The sequence below is a fragment of the Danio aesculapii genome, chromosome 22, assembly GCF_903798145.1.
Source record: "Danio aesculapii chromosome 22, fDanAes4.1, whole genome shotgun sequence".
NCBI lineage: Eukaryota > Metazoa > Chordata > Actinopteri > Cypriniformes > Danionidae > Danio > Danio aesculapii.
Window position 1 is genome coordinate 33764067 of NC_079456.1, and position 25053 is coordinate 33789119.

General features: G+C 35.2%; 1 protein-coding gene across 2 annotated transcripts in view; it reads left to right on the forward strand.

The window, feature by feature from the left end:
- Positions 1-25053, forward strand: part of LOC130215816 (arf-GAP with coiled-coil, ANK repeat and PH domain-containing protein 2-like) — a 101290-nt gene that overhangs the window by 28557 nt on the left and 47680 nt on the right. For both annotated transcript variants that reach the window (XM_056447658.1, XM_056447659.1), the window contains exons 3-9: positions 1099-1218; positions 4348-4401; positions 6428-6486; positions 9207-9390; positions 14230-14274; positions 14360-14455; positions 24822-24896. In XM_056447658.1, coding sequence (XP_056303633.1) covers positions 1099-1218; positions 4348-4401; positions 6428-6486; positions 9207-9390; positions 14230-14274; positions 14360-14455; positions 24822-24896 — 633 coding nt within the window. The remainder of the gene's footprint in view (positions 1-1098; positions 1219-4347; positions 4402-6427; positions 6487-9206; positions 9391-14229; positions 14275-14359; positions 14456-24821; positions 24897-25053) is intronic.

The following is a 25053-nucleotide window of genomic DNA, read 5'->3' on the forward strand; positions in this document are numbered from 1 at the left end:
GTATATTTGCAGCATATTCAGTATATGTCAGTATATTTGCAGCATATTCAGTATATGTCAGTATATTTGCAGCATATTCAGTATATCTCAGTATATTTTCAGCATATTCAGTATATGTCAGTATATTTTCAGCATATTCAGTATATGTCAGTATATTTGCAGCATATTCAGTATATCTCAGTATATTTGCAGCATATTCAGTATATGTCAGTATATTTGCTGCATATTCAGTATATCTCAGTATATTTGCAGCATATTCAGTATATCTCAGTATATTTGCAGCATATTCAGTATATCTCAGTATATTTGCAGCATATTCAGTATATGTCAGTATATTTGCAGCATATTCAGTATATGTCAGTATATTTTCAGCATATTCAGTATATCTCTGTATATTTTCAGCATATTCAGTATATCTCTGTATATTTTCAGCATATTCAGTATATCTCTGTATATTTTCAGCATATTCAGTATATCTCTGTATATTTTCAGCATATTCAGTATATCTCTGTATATTTTCAGCATATTCAGTATATCTCTGTATATTTTCAGCATATTCAGCATATCTCTGTATATTTTCAGCATATTCAGTATGTCTCTGTATATTTTCAGCATATTCAGTATATCTCAGTATATTTGCAGCATATTCAGTATATCTCAGTATATTTTCAGCATATTCAGTATATCTCAGTATATTAGCAGCATATTCAGTATATCTCAGTATATTTGCAGCATATTCAGTATATCTCAGTATATTTGCAGCATATTCAGTATATCTCAGTATATTTGCAGCATATTCAGTATATCTCAGTATATTTGCAGCATATTCAGTATATGTCAGTATATTTGCAGCATATTCAGTACATCTCAGTATATTTGCAGCATATTCAGTATATCTCTGTATATTTTCAGCATATTCTATATATCTCTGTATATTTTCAGCATATTCAGTATATCTCAGTATATTTGCAGCATATTCAGTATATCTCTGTATATTTGCAGCATATTCTATATCTCTGTATATTTTCAGCATATTCAGTATGTCTCTGTATATTTTCAGCATAATCAGTATGTCTCTGTGTATTTTGATATGTTCAGCTGGTGAAGCTGTGCATCGGGATGATCGACGCTGGAAAGGCGTACAACACGGCCAACAAGCAGTTCGTGAGCGGCATCAGAGAGCTAGCGCAGCAGTCCGCCACTGATGATGTCATCGAGGTGAACCAATCATTTCACCATCACACGCATACCAAACCAGCAGCACATGATATTCATCTGTCGCTGGAGTCTGTTTGCTCTGGTGCAGTTTTGAAGACTGCTGTTTATTTAGTGCTCACTTCAAAGCATGCTTGGTTTGTGCTAATACAAAAGCATTGGCCACATACCAGCATTCCGAGTCTTCGCATTTATACTTTCCTGCATCTTTGAAATATCCATTGTTCACGCTCTGTTGTGCTATGAAAACATAACTTCCTTGTGTGTGCATGTATGAGCAGGTATACACACACACACACACATACAGACGTATACACACGCACACACACACACACACACACACACACACACAAACAGACACTAGTGTTTGATAGAGCCTTTTTTATCAATTCAATTTGAAAATCTTTATTGGCATGACTTTGGCAAAGTATTGCCAAAGCATTGCAGATTACATAATAAACAATAAATAGCGATTATATAAAACATATATACAGTTGTCAAAATTTTTTGTCCTCCAGTGAATTTTTTTCCTTTTTAAACATTTCCAGATTCATGAATTTTTCACATTATTTCCTATAATAATTTATCTTCTGGAGAAAGTCTTATCTGTTTTATTGAATTAGTTATTGTTGCTGATATATGATATGATGCGAGACAATACGATATGATATAATACAATACAATATGATATGATATGATACAATACAATATATGATACACTACAATACACTATGATGTAATGCAATACGATATGATATCTGATATGATACAATACAATACACTATGATGTTGTACAGTACGATATCTGATATGATACAATACAATGTATGATATAATACAATATGATGTAATATAATATAATATAATATAATACAATACGATATGATATGAACAATACAATACGGTATGATATCTGATATGATACAATACAATACACAATGATATGATATCTGAAATAATACAATACAATATATGATAAAATACAATACACTATGATGTTATACAATACGATATGATATCTGATATGATACTAAACAATGTATGATATAATACAATGATATAATACAATACAATATGATATAATACAAAACGATATGATATGAACAATACAATACAAAATATGATACAATATGATATGATGTAATACAATACAATATGATATGATGTGATGCAGTACAATATATGATACAATACAATACACTATGATATGATATGATATCTGATATGATACAAAACAATATATGATAAAATACAATACACTATAATGTTATACAATACGATATGGTATCTGATATGATATGATACGATACAATATATGATATAATACAATATGATATATGATATAATACGATACATTACAATATATGATACAATACAATACGATATGATATGATACAATACAATATATGATACAATACAATACGATATGATATGATACAATACAATATATGATACAATACAATACACTTTGATGTAATGCAATACGATATGATATCTGATACGATACAATGCAATATTTGATACAATACAATATGATATCTGATACCATACAATATATGATACAATACAATACGATATGATACAATACAATATATGATACAATACAATACGATATGATATGATACAATACAATATATGATACAATACAATACGATATGATACAATACAATATATGATACAATACAATACGATATGATATGATACAATACAATATATGATACAATACAATACACTTTGATGTAATGCAATACGATATGATATCTGATACGATACAATGCAATATTTGATACAATACGATATGATATCTGATACCATACAATATATGATACAATACAATACGATATGATACAATACAATATATGATACAATACAATACGATATGATATGATACAATACAATATATGATACAATACAATACGATATGATACAATACAATATATGATACAATACAATACGATATGATATGATACAATACAATATATGATACAATACAATACACTTTGATGTAATACAATACGATATGATATCTGATACGATACAATGCAATATTTGATACAATACAATACGATATGATATCTGATACAATACAATATATGATACAATAAAATACTATATGATATGATACAATACAACGTATGATACAATACAATACGATATGATGTGATACAATACAATATATGATACAATGCAATACACTTTGATGTAATACAATACGATATGATATCTGATATGATACAATACAATGTATGATATAATACAATATGATGTAATACAATACAATATGATATACAATACGATATGATATGAACAATACAATATATGATACAATACAATATGATATGATGTAATGCAATACGATATGATATCTGATATAATACGATACAAAAAATGATACAATACAATATGATATATGATATGATACGATACAATACAATATATGATACAATACAATATGATATGATATGATACAACACAATATATGATACAATACTATATGATACAATACAATTTATGATACAATACAATACACTTTGATGTAATACAATACGATATTATATCTGATATGATACAATACAATATATGATACAATACAATACACTTTGATGTAATACAATACGATGTGATATCTGATATGATACAATACAATATATGATACTATGCAATACGATATGATGTAATACGATACGATATATGATATGATACGATACAATACAATATGATATGTGATATGATGCGATTCAAAATTAGATCTGATATTTCCTCTCATTTCAGCAGTTTTATTGTAAAATAATAATTGTTAAAAATAATGAAGAAAATGTAAATGAGAAATGGTGAATTATACAAATGTAAAGTTTGATATATTACTATGGGCGATAAATCAATCACTAATGACTAACATTACGAATAAGTATTATTATACTAGTTTGATATATTTTTGATCTATTACACAATATTTTTTTCATTATATGCACTATAATATATATAATTTATCTTAAGTAGTTTTTGTTGAGCTAAAAAAATTAAGTAAATACATTTTTAGTGCACTTCATTTTGTTTTTGTGATGCTTTTCTTTGAAACATCACTGTGTTTTTTAGTCTTGTTTGTAAAAGTCCGTCTTTCTTTCCTCACAGTCCAGTCTGAGCACGTTTGCAGAGAATCTTCAAGAGATGATCAACTATCACACAGTAAGGAAATCTGGGCTAAAAGTGTTCGTTACTGTGAATAATGACTTCTGCATTTCGTGTCATTTCAAAATTATGACCACAGATGCTTATCATGCAAAAAAAAACAGTTTCCTCATTCTGTTTTACTTGAATTATACGCTCAGTTTTGAGGTATCTGTGCTGTAGCAGACTTATGAATGAAGGGTTTACCTTGAATTAGCCATTAGCTTTAGCTGAGATCATCTTGACCTGAAACATACTCTAGTACCAGTCAGTTTTTGATAACAGTTTCTGCCCCTAGTGGCAATAATTGGAAGTGCTGTTATTTAATTCTACATAGTACACTGTAAAAAAAAATATCTGTTAATGAACAGTTTCCGTATTTTGCATGCTTACCGTTTATTTACGTTTGTGAATTGCATTATGGGATGTTGATCTCTGCTCTGTCAACTTCTGATGTTGCAAATTCAGCTCTACAGTTTAAAAAAGTGACTTTTATTTACAATTTAGTAGTTGTAGTAGTATTAGGAAATAATATATAGAGAAATAAGTGTGTAAAATAACAAAAAATGTGCTAGTGGTTTGTTACAAGGTTTCTGTAGCGTAATATACAACACCAACCCAGACAATATAGCTCTTTAAACTAATAATAATGTTCATATAAGTCACTGTTTACAACTTTTCAAAGTTTAAAGTTGTTGAAAGAAAGATCAAGATCCCATAATGCAAATCAAAAGCAGAAATAAATCAGGGAAAAATAAAAACATGAAGCACAAAATACAGAAAACTGCTGATTTACAGATATTTTTGAACAGTGTACTTGTTAAATTAAAGGGTTATTTCACCCAAAATGAGTATTTACTCTTCCTCGTGTGGTTTTTAAAGCTTTAGGAGTTTCTGTATGTTGTAGAACACAGAAAAAGATATTTTAAGGAATGTTGGAAACCGGTAACCATTGACTTTCACTGAAGGAAAAACAAATACTGGAAGTCAATGGTTACAGGTTTCCTGCATTATCTTCTTTTGTGTTCAGCTAAAGAAAGAAACTCAATTTAAAACAAGTAACGGGAGAGTAAAGGATGACAGAATTTACATCTTTTCAGGTGAAACAAGTGTATCTACAGATGACAGCTCTCTCTCTCTCTCTCTCTCTCTCTCTCTCTCTCTCTCTCTCTCTCTCTCTCTCTCTCTCTCTCTCTCTCTCTCTCTCTCTCTCTCTCTCTCTCTCTCTGTCTCTCTCTCTATCAAGTTCAAGTTCAAACTGCTTTATTGCTGTGGCATTCAGTACAGTATTGCCAAAGCACTTCAAATATGTAATATATTAAAACCATCAAATATTTTTTTTTAAATAAATAAGTAAAAATAATACAATAGATAAGAAATAATGACAAAAAACAATACATTTGACAATTATAATAATAGTAATAATAATAATAATAATAAAAAGTCTAAATTATTTAAATAAGACAGATGAATTTACATTAACCATTTCTTATGGTGTGTAGGGTGTATACATCTCTCTCTCTCTCTGTCTCTCTCTGTTGTGTTCTGTTCTGTTGTGTTGTGTTGTGTTGTGTTGTGTTGTGTTTTGTTGTGTTCAGTTGTGTTGTGTTGTGTTGTGTTTTTTTTCCCTGATCTGTGCATTTTCTTGATGGTCTTTGAGTCTCACTCAGATCAGCTGACTTGTGGTTAAAGTCTGATGATCTTTAAAGCACAAACACGTCTTGACTGTTTCATCATTCACACTGGCCTGTGCTGTGTTAACATTATGGTGGTTATATAGATTTACATTTTTAGATTCACAAATTGCATGAATCATTGGAGTATTTTAATAGTAAATTATTATTATTAGTATTATTATTATTTATGACTTTGTTATTTTGAAATTTCAAACACTATATTGAACTGTAAAAGATTATATAAGAAATCCATAAGTTAGCAATGACTTAATTTATTAGCTATACGTAAACAATAAAATATGGTGAATTGTTATGAAATTAATATCAAGCTGCTAATTTATAATTATGTATTTGTGTTCATTTTTCAGATTTTATTTGACCAAGCACAGCGATCGATCAAATCTCAACTCCAGACATTCATTCGAGAGTAAGTAATATTACGAATAATGCTTAAACGCTGCATCAGCTTTTATATATATATAAATAATTCTAAAAAAAAAGTACTCCAGGGTGTCTTAAACCTTTAAAGACACAATATCAAGTCCTGTATTCTGAAGAGCACGGCGATCTGCGATGTTTAAAGTCATGTAGTGTGTACAAGGCTTAAGGAGAAACCGGCCTAAAATATCCACAAATATGAATAGCACCTGTGTCTTTGCAGTGATTGGGACGGAGAGACAGGGCGTACTCCCACTATGTACAGTTGCCTTGAACGCTTGTCCCCCCCCTCCCCTCTGCCCCGACGGCCTGCACACACATTGCATCTGAGCATCCACACTTGCGCCAACGATGATGCGCTGGTCAGTTTAACAGAAGAGAAGCGCTCTCGCTCAGCACATTGAACATTTCTTTTGTTAAATCGTTTTAATCGCCGAACAGATCAGTCACTTTTGACGCTCATAAATAATCAATAAGTGCTCGTGCTGCAAGTATTAGGAGGTTTGCTGAATATGCAGCGAGGGATTTGCATCTTTATTAAACTATGACAGTTTGCGTTCATTGAACAGTAATAATGATTAATACATCCATATGAAACAGTCCCTTAAAAGTCACGTCTCAGGCGCACTTTGCACTCTCACTATAAGCGCACCGCGCCAAAGCCCATGTGAACCGTGCTCTGGCACACCTCTTCCAACCGGGCCAGGGCCGGCCAACTAAACCATGCCTGAGCCCGATTCAGAGCACTCACACTTCTCAAACGAACCAGGAAACACATCTGGGCACGGTTCGGATAGCATAGTGTGTGTGCAGTCAGTTGCATTTTAAAAAGAGAGAGAAGAGTAAAAGAAACTCTTTGTTTACTGATGAAAACATGCTCCTGGGGGTGGGTTGGGGGAATGTAAACAAACTACAAACATGACTGTTGCACGAGAGCACCCGTCAGCTAGAGAGGCTTCGGTATGTTGTTTCAGTTGTTTGAATGACTGATAATTAACATCTAGCCAATTGGACAATATTTAAATCACATTTTCTTCAATTTCCTATATTTCATCTGCAACAACAATGTTAACTTTTATAAAGACATGTTTGGACATTAACTGAATGTATAATTATCCAAAGACCTGAGGAGATTTCTCTGCATGAAAGAATGGCAGCTTAAACTGCTGTGGTATTTACAGTAAGGTAGGCGGTTAAATATGAACGGAGTTTAAATATTAATGTTTGTCCCGAAGGTTGCATACCCTTCTGTTAAACACTCAAAATGATGGACTTTTTCTTCACATAAAATACTTCTTCTCGTACGGGTCACATATATCAGGCTTGCGTTTCCACCACCAAGGGTATCCTTTTGGTGGCCGTGGTGTATGACAGAGAGTTTCAGTCGACGGCATTCTCGCTCGAATAAATGTCTACAGTAAAGCCGTACAGGTCGCTCACATATCATATGAGAAGCTCTTCTCTCAAAACAGATGCTTTAAACATAAATACTTGAGTATAAATGTTCATTACTAACTTTTCTATAAACAGAATTTGATATATATAACTGCAGATCAATGACAGTGTGAAATAACCTACTGTAATGTCTGCGATTATATAAAATAAATAAATAAATGAACATATATGAACACATACAGTCATATATGAACACATACAGTCATATATGAACACATACAGACCATTAGAGTCTCCGATATATTACCAACTACAGAAAAACTACACACAGCATACATTTAGTCCTTATTTGAGTTCAATAACAACACGAAATATAGCCCACAGTCAGTGCAAACCTCTCATCTGTGTCTGTAATCTTCACCAGCACATGTAACCTCTGTTAGAGAGTAATTCAGTCATTCCGAGTTCATAATAGTCCAAAAGCCGATAATAATTGTGGCAGTTTGTTTGTGATTCAGGTTGCTGAAACAATTTGCTCCTGTGTTTTGTCGGGCTTCTCCCTTTTTTTCGCGCTTAACTTTCGCGTTTGTCCTTTTCTGAAAGGATCAGATGTCGGAGACACTTCAATAATCACACACACGTCATTATCATCAGCTCAAGAAGTTCGTTATATCAAATATAGACGCAATCGTGAGCTCCCTGGAGAAAGCGAAACTGCTTGCACTTTTCGGCGGCCTCGTAAAACAACAATAGGACACGGCAGATTTTGTTCTTCTTGGATTTGTGGCTGTACATCAAGACAACGACAAGGTTTGTTTGAGCTCGGGTTGACCATGGCTTGTTATTATATGCATATAGTGTTATGGTGTAATGTCTCGGCTGTGTATTTAAAACATGGCGGTTACTTTTTTCATTCTGGCTAGCTCCAAGAGCTCGTGACGTATCTCTGTAACCAATCAGCATTCAACTGCACGTGTAGCTCCACCTTTTGGTACCCTTTGGTCCACTACAGTGGAAACGGCCATAAAAGCGTACCATACCGTACCCCCCAGTGGAAACGGGCCATTAGGATGTAGTACAAGTATGAGAATTGAGACGCAACACCAGAGTTTCCCTCATTACAGGGTTAACACAGTCTGAGTTTTAACCTGCTTTCTGAAGTGGGCTCCTGATCCTCAACTCTGTCCAGTCTCCAAACCGATGTTTCCCAATAGACAGGATGCAGAGAGTGGTGCGTTTCTCTCTCGGGGTTTATAATGGCGCAGTTTCAGCAGTAGCTGTTGCTCATGTAAGGAATGGTATTGCTGTGTTCAGGGACCTGCGCAAGTTCAAAGAAGCCAAGAAGCAGTTTGACAAAGTGAGCGAGGAGAAAGAAGCGGCTCTGTCCAAAAACGCCCAGGCTCCCCGAAACAAGGCGCACGAGGTGGAAGAGGCGTCCAACATCCTGAACGCCACGCGCAAGTGTTTCCGCCACATTGTCCTGGATTACGTGCTGCAGGTGAGAGTTTACGAACACACACATTTGTACATCTGTCTTTATGGAGACTAATTTTTATACTGTACAGACTGTACATTTTATACCCTACCCTTAAACTCAACCCTCACATTTTCAAAATATATGTATACACACATATATATATATATATATATATATATATATATATATATATATATATATATATGTATGTATGTATGTATATATATATATATATATGTATGTATGTATATATATATGTATATATATGTATATATATATATACATATACATATGTATATATATATATATATATATATATATATATATATATATATATATATATATCTTTTTTTTAAAGGGTATTTTTAATGTATAACTTCTACAAATTTATAAAGCATATTATTGGCATGGCATATAACACACAATGCCTCTGCAATCTAGTACTATGAATCGGAGTCTTTAAAAGTAAAAGTATCCGAAATAACACACACTATAACTTTTCTCTCCTGTCTCTCCCTCCCTCTCTCTCTCCGTTTTCTGTCTGTCTCTCTGACACAATGAATACTGTCCGCGCTGCGCTGCTGTTAGCCTCCTAGTTAGTTTACTCCTCTAACGTTACCATAACGTCTTCTTCTGTACCCTCATTGATGGCAAACAGAGTTCGGAAAAGGGCGACTAACATTGTAGATACAAATCAATTCGATTAAGATGTTGCTAGTTGTTTATAGAATATTATACACATATGAAAAAGACCAAACGTTATTAAATACCCACGAGGCAATTGTGACTTTATATCATGTTTCCTTCATATTAAAAATAAATATTTCCAATCTGATATGTAATGGGGAGAGAAAAAGTAGCACGAGTTCAGCAGACTGCAGAAGGTGGATTCGAACCCAGTTAATGATCGATCGCCTCAAAAGATGTTGCTGTGCGCTTTTTGAGGTACTCGCACTGTAATTTACCGCACTCTTTACTTATCTTGTCTCTGTCAATCAGACATTGATGCGTGGAAACTGTGAATATAGCTTATTCCAACTAGGTGCGCTATTTGCACTTAGCCTAAAAAAACCCTCGCGAAATTTGCTTTTTTTTTCCTCCCCTCGCAGGGGCCCCAAGTGGGCACGGGCCCCTGGGCATGTGCCCATAATGCCCATTGGTTAATCCGGTTAATCCGGTTAATTTTAGAACGAAAATGACCCACACTGGTGTTTCATCTAGCATTTCTGAACAGCCCTCCGTCTGCTAAAAACGCGCATCACGTGACCACACACATTTGGTTATAGGTAACACAAAGACCATGCGCTCAGGTAGTTGAAACAGTAGGCTACAATTAATTAATATTTACGAATTATTTAATTATTCATAAATAATTATTTCACCGCCACCTATGACGACGATGCCATCGTCCATCGCGATGTTTCACATTTGACATCGTACGATGCCAAATTGGTCAACATCGCCCAACCCTATAGTGTATGTGTGTGAATGAGAATGAGAGTGTATGGGTGTTTCCCAGTGATGGGTTGCATCTGGAAGGTCATCCCCTGCCTAAAACATATGCTGGATAAGTTGGCGATTCATTCCGCTGTGGCGACCCCTGATTACTAAAGGGACTAAGCCGAAAAGAAAATGAATGAATGAATGAATGAATGAATAAATCAAATGTAAATGACAAAGGAAAATATAAATAGAAACAAATTCAAGCCATTAGAGAAAACCGCATTACAGTAGTATAAAGTAGATTCGTTGAAATAGTACACATATGTGGTGTGCGTGCGTTTGTGTGCTTGTTTTTATATCCCAGATGGGACTTAAGCCATAAGCATTAGAACATGTGTCACCGTGGGGACCCAATGGGTGAACATGCTTATAAATCAGACAGAATGAAGTATTTTGAAATGTAAATACAATATACAGTATATAGAAAATGTATAGTGAACATTATTACATCTTGGAGAATCCCCACTGGGATATAGGAAGTGTTTGTGTATGTGCACATAGTTTACAGGCACTCAGTTGTTCAGTGTGTTGCTCCTCCTGCTGGAACTGAGAGAGAACTGAAGGATGCATTACATTTGATAGTGATTGAAGCATTAGGTTCACCAATGCTACACCATTTACTTCATTTTAAGGAGTTTTTTTAGCCATGATTTTTTAGATATACATTTTTTATGAAAAAAAAAGAATAGTTTACAGTTGTTTCCACAACTTTTTTGTTACATTAATCTTACCCTTTTCATATTTCCAGCTTTCTCAGCAGCACAAGTCATCATAGTTGGTAAACCTAGAGCGCAGTGAATGAAAATGTGCAATATTCTGCAATAAATAATAGTTAATAATAAATAAATAACAAAATAGTGCAATAAATAATTGTTTTGCATTCATGTTTGCTGAAATAATAATAAAAACTCATCGATAGTGTTTTTTGCCACTTTTAGAAAAGGAAAAAAAACAACGTCACATTTACAGTCTTACCTCCATACACTCTCCATTAGATTAGATTAGATTAGATTAGATTAGATTAGATTAGATTCAACTTTATTGTCATTACACATGTACAAGTACAAGGCAACGAAATGCAGTTTCGGACTAACCAGCAGTGCAATAGCAGCAAGTGCAGGATACAGGTATAAGTTATAAAGTGCAGTTATAGAAAAACTATATTACAGATATTTACAGATGGATGTACTATGAACATTATATACAGGTTGTATTAGCTATGAACAGATTTACAATAAATGAATATATGTACAGGATACTATTAATAGCAGAAGTGTGCAGATAGATAAACATAATTACAAATGTCCATGTGCAGTGGGTATGTCCAGTTCAAATAAGTGAATCAGTGCAATGAATGTTCAACCTTTAAATGTGCAAATGTTAAATAGTGCAGTGATTGTGAGGAGTATAAGTTAGAGGAGTGTGGGGGGTGTATTGGGGGGCAAAAGAGTCAGTGAGGGGCAGAGTTCAAAAGGGAGACAGCTCTGGGGAAAAAGCTGTTCCTCAGTCTGCTGGTTTTTGTCCGGGGGAGCCTGAAGCGCCTGCCGGAAGGCATGAGAGAAAACAGTCTATGAGCAGGGTGAGAGGTGTCCTTAAGAACACTGCGTGCTCGGCGCAGACAGTGTTTCTTCTGGATGTCCTCTATGGCTGGCAGTGTAGTCCCTGTGATGTGTTGGGCAGTTTTCACCACCCGCTGCAGAGCCTTACGCTCAGCAACAGAGCAGCTTCCATACCAGACTGTGACGCAGTTGGTCAGGATGCTTTCTATTGTGCAGCGGTAGAAGTTCAAACATTACAAACATTGCATAAGAGCTAATTAGGTTTTGTTATTTGATGCAAAATATGATATAATACAAAGTATAGCTTTATAAATGTACATGCAGGTTTAAAAAAACAAAAAAAGTGAAATATTTCAAGGATTTGTGATGCTGATGACCATTAAAAGCGTCATCACCGTCTTATAAATATACTTTATAGCCAACAATGTGAGGATCAAAGTTTTTTTTTAATGCCAAAAATCATTAAAATATTAATAGACACCTATTTTAACTCTTTTACAAGATGTAAGATAAGACTTTGGCGTCTCCAGAATGTGTCTGTAAAGTTTCGGCTCAAAATATCCCTCTGATTATTTATTATATAATCTAAAATCTGCCCATTTTGGTGTCTGATCACAGTGTAGCTGGCTTTGTAGCCTGTGGCTTTAAATCTAAATGAGCTGCTTCTTCCTGTCCACCGATCCCATGTGCGTGTCTGCTTCTCATGCGTTACAGCAGATAAACAGCAGTCAGTGATAGAGACAGACATGGAAGAAACTAAAATAAGGTCACAAGTCAAAAATACTAAGCAAGTTCATTTGATGTATTTACGGCGAAGTTTATTCAAGCCTTTCTGAAATGATGAGTACCACACAAATGTCATTTGCAGTACACACATACACATGCATGTTTACTGACACCATGCATGCGGCTGTGGTGATTAGCGGTTAAGAATTGCATATCGATTTTACTGTCTTTATTACAAACATGCTCCGTTTTAAAAACATTTATAAACTTCTAAAATTAATTATTGAGGTGCAGGTGATCACAGAAAGTTCTAACATCTGTTTTAATCTGTAGACGTGTGTGTGCATGTTATTATGGAGACATGGCAGCTGTCAATCAATTCGGTGGGCGGGGAAAACCACACTCCTACGTCACAATGCGATGGGCCTCAAAATCACTGGGATTTGGGTCCAATTTTAACATCAGGACATTTTAAACAAAGAGACTTGTGTTTGTACCACTACAATATGACAGTGGACACACTATACCTGCGCACAGGTCTGTCCAAACAGCTTACACAGGATGATTTTCATCATAGGTGCCCTTTAAGTAAAGTCACCTTAAATTAACATATATATTCAATTTAATACTGTAAATATATATACTTCATTTTTGCTTAGTTAAGCACTTCATTTAGACCAGTTTAAAGGTGATTTCTCTGTATTTTGATTTATTTTTTAACCTTCAAATTCAGATTTAGTCTTAGCAAATATTGCCTAATCATAACAAACCTTACGTCAATGGAGATATTATTAATTCAGCTTTCATCTGATGTCTAAATTACACTCCGGGCTCACATTTAAACTTGTATTTCCTTATCTGGGTAATATTTAACCTTCAAACATGTATATTTGTAAATGTTCCTCTGTATTTTGATGTTCCTCAATATGTAAAATCCCTACACTAACGCTGAGCTCATGACATTGCCTTTCTTTTGTTTTAAAAGCACAGTGATGTCAATAAAAACCTCCTGTTGTTTTGAGCAGGGATAATCAAGTTCCTCTTTTCTTCTTTTCTGTTTTTTTCCCCCCAGATTAATGTGCTCCAGTCCAAGAGGCGGTCAGAAATCCTCAAATCGGTAAACTCTTCTGCTGTTCGGATGTGTTTTCAGATCGATGTTGGCTTGTTTGCGTGTGTTGCTAAAGCTGCGCTCTTTTATCCAGATGCTGTCCTTCATGTACGCCCACCTGACCTTCTTCCATCAGGGCTACGACCTTTTCAGTGAACTCCAGCCTCTCATGAAGCAGCTGACGGGACAGGTACATCACTGCAGATCCACTGTTTTGTATGGGGATTCAAATGGTCGGAGATTAAAAGTTCAGGCTTCCCACAGGTCATAGAATTTCCAGCCATTGATAGTTTTCATATGTCGTCACACCATTAGGGGAACGACCCGCTGATGGGCAAAACATTACTTTCTCCTGCTGTCCACCAAGTCACAGGTTGAGTAATTTCTCTTGTTTTAGCCAAAATAATAATTGTTGCGCAATAAGGTTTAGTGTACCTAACTGACAATGAGACACACCTGAGCTGTGCTTCCTCTCTGTGGTAAACAGCTCACTTGTGATTTCTCGGCTGCAAATACGTCATCACATGAAGACAGAAATGAGATACTCTGGTGAATTATGCCTTATAAAGAGCGTATGCTGACTCCATAAACACCATTTGGAATCTGAGTGTGTCCATATCCTTATATAAAGCAATGTAAAAACTTGGGCGACCACGCTTTTCTCCTGACCGTGAAAATATAATACTAAGTGGGTGGCACGGTGGCGCAGTGGGTAGCAAAATCGCCTCACAATCGCTTGCTGGTTCGAGCCTCGGCTGGGTCAGTTGGCATTTCTGTATGGAGTTTGCATGTTCTCCCTGTGTTGATGTGGGTTTCCTCCGGGTGCTCCGGTTTCCCCCACAATCCAAACACGTGGTATAGGGGAATTGGGTAAGCTAAATTGGCCGTAGTGTGTGTGTGTGTGAGTGAGTGTGTATGGGTGTGTCCCAGTGACTGGATAAGTTGCTGGATAAGTTGACGGTTCATTCCGCTGTGGTGACTCCAGATTAATAAAGGGAAAGTAAGTGTAAGTGTAAAAACTGAATGATTCACTAGCGAGAAAACAGTTAAACAGAGCATCTGCAGCACGAGGATAAAGAACGAGCCTTTACTTTCTCTTTACTTTACTTTTACTCTTTACTCCTTTACTTTGGTGGAGTAAGGAAACGGTGTTGTACACGCTCCACTGAAGACATCCATTAGCCGACATATTTCATTTTGTTTAAGCGCAAAAATTTGTTCAAAACTATTTCTAAATCCAGTTTTAATTTCCAGCAAACTAATAAATGAACAATAATAACCAAGTGTGGTCAAAACACTGAGTTATATCCAAACACACGTCCTGTTTTGATGCCCCATATGGTGATGCAGACGTCTCCAAAGCCAGACAGGTGGACAAATCTAAACTTGTTTTTATTTAAACAAATATCAATATGCATATTATAAATAAAACCGCTAATAATAATAACATTATACTAATGCAGATTGTCATGAATAAACTGACTACCACAGAGCCGGACTCCAAAGCCCTCCAAGATGAAGGTGGCATGGAGGCAGTGGTTTTTATATTAATGTAGAAAATAATAATTTTTGTACCATTTTAATCCTTGAATTGTTTTCGTCTGTAAAGATATTTGTGTATTGCTGTACATCCTGTGTGTATTCAGCAATGTGTAAGCGTTTTGACCTGCATAGGCACATAACTAACACGCTCTGCGCTGGACTTTAGAGCAGCTTTCAATTGGTCAAGGGCGCGGTCTAATTCAGTTCCTCAAAATATGAATGCTTCAGCAATACGCTTAACACATCTCCTTTTCACACCGGCACACCCATGTGTCCACAAAGTGGCGCAAACAATGAGGCACAAAACATAAATATTAGTAGTTGCGCTGGTCTGAAAATAACAACAAATCGCACCAAACACATCTTGTGCCTTATTGCATCGTGTGTATGATAGGGCCCAATGGATTCTTAGTTAATAGAACTAATAAACGCAACACTTTCTTAGTTAAGGAACTAATAAACAGTAGTTTATTAGTAATAAACAGTAGTTTATTAGTCCAATTATGTTAAAAGTATGAAATCCAAATGGATGAAAATTGCCATCAGAATACATCAATCTTATTTGTGAGGCCTAAATATTTTTTTGCCTGTGTGCTTTGCTCCTCCAGACGTGTAATTACCATAGACTGTAAAAGATATGGATGTAGTATCCGTGACTTCACCCATAGGTTTATAAATAACCCAAAAGAAGCTACCAGTAGGCGTGGCCAACCGTCGCCATTTTGTTCGCGCGTCATCGCACCAACCAAACGAGGGAAAAGAGACGAAGCGTGATCGGAGCTACAGACGCATGCTGGCATTATGCTTAGACTGGCTTTCCTATGGGAGAAACGCTTAATACTTCATTACCTGCGACTCGTTTGTGTTCTGACCACATGTACTTGCTTGTACACTATTTCAATAAAGTGTTTAGACTTTTAAAAGCACTGTTGCAAGACATTGAGCCACTAAACTTTGTCCTTATGATGCTTTTCTACAGGAGGAAAACGTGAATTACTTCCAAACACTTCAGATATGTGTGTGTGTTAGTAAATGCAAGGCTATTGATGAAATCCAGCATAACACTGTATGATATCGCTTCAGATGACTGTTCTAGAGCCTACAGCTAATCAATCTGTCAGATTCTGGAGTGCTTTACAGCTCTAAAGAACATTATAAATGATAAATGATCTTAAATAAAACTTAACACATTTATAGAGATGGTATATAAGTATATAATTTCACTCAGCTGGGAAATGGAGGGCATGTGAAAGGTTTGTGAGCACAATTAAGTGCACACAGCAAGCCATATCATCTGATAATTGTAGGAAATACTTCTAAAAGGCAGCTGACTGTGTAAAGCCACATTAAACAACACAAAAATGTGATGAATATTCTGTGTTCAGTGGCTAATCAGCCGGAATCAGCTGAGGTGACATGACGGCGACCAGCGAGACCTAGCTGTCACTCAAGTGGCCACGCCCTTAATTATGCAAACTTAATATAACCTAATATAAAGGAAATGGATGAGTTATAAAAAAATTCACCCCCCTCACAGTTGTCATGAGGGGTAATATTAGCTATATGAACCAAAATAATTTTTTGTACCAGGCTGTAAACACTGTTTTTTTCTGCTGTAAAGTTGGCCATTTTAGCCATGGGCTCAGTATAAATTTGCTCCATATGGAGCCAGGACTAGCGGAATTTCGATGAATTGCAGTTTCAGTTACTTTCATATTGGCTTCCCGAGGGAGAGTGGGAGATTGCCGCTTGGTAATTACCTAAAGTTATTAGTAACTAATACAGTTATAGTAGCTAATAACCTTATCTTTTCTGATTTTGATTGCACTGCAGTAATGTGCACCTTTTATAAAGCTGCTTTGAAATAATAATTATTGCAAATATCGCTATACAAATAAACTTGAATTAAATTAAATTGGCCAGCGTTTGGGACTCTCACTAGAAACAGGAAGTTGAGTCGGATGATTAAAGGGTTTTCCCTGTCTGGGAGTTAAACTAAGTGTAGGAGACGGTTTCGTTTCAGTTCAGACTGGATGTGTATTGCGCAGTGCACAGTTAAAAGGATTTATTCTCTACCGTCTTTCGGACATTATGAAGCTCAAAAGAGTGGAGCACTTATGTCGAGAAGTGTGGAGGAGCTGCTCTCAGGTGTGTGTGTGTGTGTGTGTGTGTGTGTGTGTGTGTGTGTGTGTGTGTGTGTGTGTGTGTGTTTCTGCTTTTTGTTTACAATTTGGCTATGCTAGCCTTCTGTTTAATCATACAGAGCTTAAAAAGGCAAATGATAGGATGACAGTATCAAATTTTGTTGTTGTGATTAATTTCTGAAGCCTTAAATCATGATATACTGGATGGTATTATCACGACATTGACCAAAGACCTATTTTAACAGGTATAATAACAAAAACAGTTTATTATATATACAGTTGAAGTCAGAATTATTCGCCCTCATGTCTATTTTGTATTTCAGTTTAACAGAGAAGATTTTTCCCACACATTGATAAACATAATATTTTTATTAACTAATTTTTAATAACTGATTTCTTTTATCTTTGCCATGATGATAGCACATAATATTTCACTAGATCTTTTTCAAAATGCCAGTATTCAGCTTAAAGTGACATTTAAAGGCTCAACTAGGTTAATTAGGGTAAAGTTAGGGTAATTAGGCAGATCATTGTATAACAGTGGTTCGTTCTGTAGACAATCCAAAACAAATATTTCTTAAAGGGGCTAATAATATTGACCTTAAAAGGGCTTTAAAACAATTAAAAACTGCTTTTATTCTAGCCGTAATAAAACAAATAAGACTTTCTCCAGAAGAAAAACTGTACATGCGACTGTTCATGCTATAACTGAGTAAATAAATGTTTTAAACGAATTCAATTGCAGTAGCCAGCACTATACAATAAAATCTCAATAATAAACGTTAGTTAACGCATTAAAGTCAACAGTGAGATTATATAGTAAATGTCATTTGTTAAAATTAATTTAAACACACAAGCAACTTTTATTAGTTATTAACTCCATTTAAAAATAGGATTCTGACTCGTTATTTTAATAGGCATTAACTAAGAAGTTAGCATCAGCTAAGATCAATAAATGCTTTTGTGGTTTGGGATCTGATAGGAATGACCGTTATAAATAAACTGCGTACATCACTAACTGAATACATTTTTTCAGTAACAAGTAATCAAATAAATTGCTCTTTCCCTATTGCAATGCCATTTTCATTACTGACAATAAAATGTGGCGTTATATATATTATTTGCATATATTATTTTGCATTATTATATATATTATTTGCAATTGAGCTCACTGAAGCGATTCTGAGTATGCTCTGTCTACATTAATAATATAATTATGTAATCGCAGAATGTCTTTGTTTCAACCATGCAGAGATGTCAATCTTATATTTCTATATTTTTATATTTCAATTAAATACTCTAAATCAGGGATCCTCAATCGAATGGCCGCGGCCCACTAGTGGACCTCAGTGATCCTGCAGGTGGGCTGCGAGATAGCTTAAAATTAACTCTCAATATTATACCATTATTTTTTAATTTAATTATTAATATGCTATATTAAAATGATCAACGTAATGCACATTCTCCTGTTCTTGGCGCAAAAACAGCCTCATGATCGCGTCTGCAACTAGTAGCCTACACGTAAGTCTGTTCATTCACAAACTATGTGTGAATTGAAAGAGAAAATCTCTCTGTGTATTTTTGCATGAACTATTTAATATATCCACATAGTTGTCCAAATTATTAATCTGTGAGTGTTTTATAATGACCGTGACACAGTATTAATCCACACAGTGGCAAAAGCTGAACTATATTGAAACTTGACCGCTGCATGTGTGTTGGAACAGCTGACGGTGGCCATAGCAACAACAAACAGTAGTGGAACGCGAGCTCACACACGCATTTAAATCCATAAACAAAAGCGTCACGTTTTCATCGTGGCTTTAGACACGATATGAGAATATAATAAGTTAACCTGATACAGTACAAGTGGTAACAAGTAACAAAACACAATTAAATACATACTTTGCAAGCTAGAGAAAGCATGTAGGCAACCATTTTAATCGACATACTTACACTTGTGAAATGGAGGCAGAAACTGATCCATGATGCACTGATCCATGTTCTGACATAGTCCCTTACATCAGTAGTCTTTTCTGATCTTTCCTTTAACAAACGGCCGATGAATTCTCCGTTATTAGCATGTCGTTTCCAGAAGCACTCGAACTGCACAAAGCTGGGCTATAATGCTGAGGTTTTTTAAAATAAACCTCAACCACTCACTCTTCACAGTTTCATCTTTGGGTTGAGAAAATAACACTAACTTTCCCTGACTATTTCAGTAATATCCAGCTGAACACAGCGTGACTTCATTCAACCGGCGTCTGCTAAAGTGTGTGTGTCTAGCCTTTTTTTTTCTGTGCTAGTGGGCGGGGCCGCAGGTTTCAATTTTCCCGGGTTTGCGCGTGCAACAACTGGGCGGGGCTTAAGTTTCGTATCCAGGTCACGCCGAAACGGCTAAAGACTCGTTATCAAGACGGTTCATTTGAAGTACTTGGAGTCGACTCTTTTATAAACGAATCAATAGTTTTAAACACTGTCTACTTCCAGATTTAAGCCTTAGCTGGGTATTTCACTTCACTTAGAGCTGTTACACACTACGTGGAAGGCCATTCTCAAAAACCCATAATAGGGGCTCTTTAAGCATGCATTTATTATTATTATTATTATTATTATTATTATTTTTATTATTAGAATATACAAAAGTTACACAATTTGAGATAATGCAAATACAAAGAAAATGAAACAATAACAAAAATACAAAAAACAACAACAACAACAATACAATCAAGTACCGGCAGGTGCGTGCGTTTGTGTGTGTGTGTGTGTGTGTGTGTGTGTGTGTGTGTGTGTGTGTGTGTGTGTGTGTGTGTGTGCGTGCGTGCGCGTGTGTGCATGTAAAGGTAACTTGGTAAACAGGTCAGAGTACATACAAAAGGAACAATAACAGTCACTAAATGAAGCAAGTAACTTATATAAGGAGTGACAACAATGCTAGTGATATAATGATAGTAATAATGACAGTAATCAAGCAAGAAAGGACAACAGTAATAATCATTAACAACAACCACTACAATAATAAAAATAATAATAATAAAAATAAATCCCAAGTACTACACCAACTACTACTACTACTACAGAGAGTTTCTAATGCTACAACTATTACTACTGCTACTACAGCCACAACCACTACTACTCCTACAATGTGTACTACTACTGAACCTACTACAACGACTACTACCACTGATACTACTACTACTACTACATCTACTACTGATACTACTACAGGAATGACTGCTACTACAACATCTACATCAACAACGTCTACTGCTTCTGATACTACTACACAGACAACGCCAACGACTACTACTACTACTACTACACATCCACTACTTCTGATACCACTATACCAACGCCATCTACTACTACAGATACTACTTCAACTACTACTTCAAAAACCCAAACTACAACTTCAACCACTACTACTACTATGACTACTACTACAACTACAGCAACCTGAATAATGACAATGGTAGAAATACTTGTAATAATGATAATGAGGAGATAACAGGACAAGTACTAATAATAATGATAACAAAAGTAGAAGTAATAATATTGATGATAATAGTGAGGAGGTGAGCATCTTTAAGCATGCATTTAGAAAATACATTAAATATTATATAATGGAAGTAGCTCTACTGTATTAATAGCAAACTTTCCAGTCCAGTTTGTGTTTGATTCACGCTCACAGGATTGCTCAACTGCTTCTGTTTCTGTCAGACTCATTTCCAGAGTTGTAAATGCGTCAGAGAAAAACATTTCCATCTGATATTCTCAGCATTTTGCCTTTTCCTGACGAAACAAAACAAAGCGCTCCACCCAAATAGTAGTGCATGTGAGAATTTATGTGACATTGATCCATGCAAAATAAAGCGCTACCGATGATCTCTTGCTGTATCTGAGACATTTTATTTTCTAAAATGAACCCAAAAAACTCTGTTTGAATCAAAGCTTGAGTTATTTCACATTTCTTTTTGATATTAGAGTCATTTAAAATCCACTTCTTCCCTCTGAGAAACATACAAGTGTTGATTTATTAAGAAAGTTGTATTTAAAACTGTTATTATTATGTATGCTGAGGGTTTGGGATTTGATCATCTTAAGCTGTGTATTTGGTTCTAATATTTGAAATCTTAGTAGGGAAGACAAAATCATAAATGCAATCATGATGTCCACAATTTTATTATAACCATGAGAAAATCAGTCCGATATCAATTCAAAACAGTTCAAATTGTGTAAATATAAAAAACGAAGCATCACAAATTAACTTTGCAATAAGGTTGTGTAATTTAATGTATTTACTAACGTGAACAAGCAATGAACACTAAGTTTATTACAGTCTTTATTCATCTTTCTTAATGTTAGTTAATGGAGATTTTGTTTACTTCTTTTTAACTCACTGTGCATTAAATTCATTCATTCACTCATTTTCCTTTGTCTTAGTCCCTTTATTTATCAGGGGTCGCCAAAGCAGAATTAACCGCCAACTAATCATATGTTTTACGCAGCGGATGCTCTTCCAGCCGCAACCCAGTACTGGAAAACACCCATACACACTAATGCGTTAACTAATGAAACATTGTAAAGTGTGACCCAAAATTTGAATGTCTAAGAGCTTGATGCTTTTAAAAACCACCAAAGATTCCTGACTTTCCACTCATTCATCATTTATTCAATACTGATTGTTTTTTTCATATACAGAGCATCCGGAATGTATTTATAGCGCTTCACTTTTTCCACATTTTTTTATGATACAGCCTTATCCCAAAATGGATTAAATTCATTTATTTCCTTATAATTCTACCCACAATACCCCATAATGACAATGGCCGGCCAGCTCTAGGAAGAGTCCTGGTGGTTAAACATCTTCGATTTACGAATGATGGAAACCATTGTGCTCATTGGAACTTTCAGAGCAGCAGACATGTTTCTGTAACCTTCCCCTGCCTTGTGCCTCAAGGCAAACCTGTCTCGGAGGTCTACAGACAATTCCTTTGTCTTCATGCTTGGTTTGTGCTTTGACATGCACTATCAACCCTGGGACCTTATATAGACAGGTGTATGCCTTTTCAAATCATGTTCAATCAACTGAATTGACCACAGGTGAACTCCAATTAAGCTGCTGAAACATCTCAGGAATGATCAGTGGAAACAGAATGTACCTGATCTCAATTTAGAGCTTCACGGCAAAGGCTGTGAATACTGATGTACATGTGATTTTTCAGGTTTTTTATTTTTAATAAATTTGCAACAAACTCAACAAATCTTTTTACACATTGTCATTATGGGCTATTGTGTGTAGAATTATAAGGAAATAAATGAATTTAATCCATTTTGGAATAAGGCTGGAACATGAAAAAGTGAAGTGCTATGAAGACTTTCCGGATGCGGTGTAGTTTCTGTTTGATAAGGTAATTTTAAAATGAGCATAGCTGTAAATTGTTCTTTTAATTATAAAGATCCAATGACATTTACATGACTTTTCCATGTCTACACATTATGTTTAAAATTAGACTTCCTCTTTCAGTAAATGTTGGTTTTCCAAGTATTATCTTTTATAAAAACAAAAGAAAAAAAGCAGTTTTTCAGTGGACTTCTTGCAACCACTTAAGAGGTTTTAATTTACTCACTGAAAAAATTTTATTTACTCACTGTTTTCTCTACCTCAAACGTTTGCAAAGCACAATGGGTTTCTTTCTTCTGTTGAAAACAAAAGAAGATGGTTTGAAGACAGCTGAAAACCATTGACTTTCAACCATTGTAGGAAAAATAAATACTAAGGAAGTCAATGGTTACAGGTTTCCAACATTCTTCAAAATATCTTATTATTTGAATAAAGAAACTTATAAAGGTTTAAAACAACTAAAGAATAAATGATGACCATTTTTAGGTGAACTATCCCTTTAAGCAGTGTCCGGCTTTATGGTTATTTTAATTTTGGATAATATTAGCTGCCATGGCTTATTTCGACAGGCGAGTAAGTGAAAGTCTAGAATATAGATTTAGAAATGCTCTGACCTGAGATCTGTTGGGGAACCCTAGGTCTGACCATTGGTGTAGACCAGGCATGTCCAAACTCGGTCCTGGAGGGCCAGTGTCCAGCAAAGTTTAGTTCCAACTCCAATCAGACACACCTGGGCTAGCTAATCAAGCTCTTACTAGGCTTTCTAGAAATATCCTTGCAGGTGTGTTGAGGCAAGTTGGAGCTAAAATCTGCTGGACACCGGCCCTCCAGGACCAAGTTTGGACACCCCTGGTGTAGACATAATTATCTAACACACTACATACATCTAAACACTTGTAGCGGATTAAGCTCATAAAATTATGAATATTGAATTAACTTTACTGTTAACTTTAGCATAATTAATATTACAATCAACTAATCTGCTCGTACTCAAGCCGACCCTGTAAATGTCTATTAATTTAAAGACCAAATAACTTTTCTGGCTAGGAAAAAATAATTTCTACTGAGTTAACAATTAATATAGCATGTAGCTTAGGACAGTGTTTGCCTGTAGCGTTATTATATGCAATAGCATTAGCATGTAGCATGAAGTGGCCTCTTTCAGGAGGATGATGAACCTGCCCACACTTCATGCTTTGCTCAGAAGTGGTTTGAAGAACCAGGAAGAGTTCAAGGGGGTTTCCAATGGCCTCCCAGTTTCTAAGATATCAATTTAGTTAAGTATCTGTGGGATGTGCTGGACCAACAACTTCAATCGTTGGCTTCCAGATACCATAGGACACTTTCAGGGGTCTTGTAGAGTGTTATTAGAGTTGTTATTAGAGTGTGTTATTAGAGTTGTTACTTTCTAATTAATTATTACTTTCTTCCTAATTATTACTAATTCCTAAATGTGTGTCTTTCAGCTGGACCAGTTGGTGCTGGACGCCACAAAAGAGAGGAAGGACATGGAAACAAAACACTCGACTATTCAGCAGAAGGTAAAAGAGTTTCTCCGTGGAGTAAAACATTACAGTAAAATATTACTGATCTTCATCATACGACTAGATTCTGATTGGTCAGCCATGACATTTCATGGAAGGAGTTTGAACCTTTAATGACTCGATTCTGATTCAATACCAAAATTATTCTTAATCT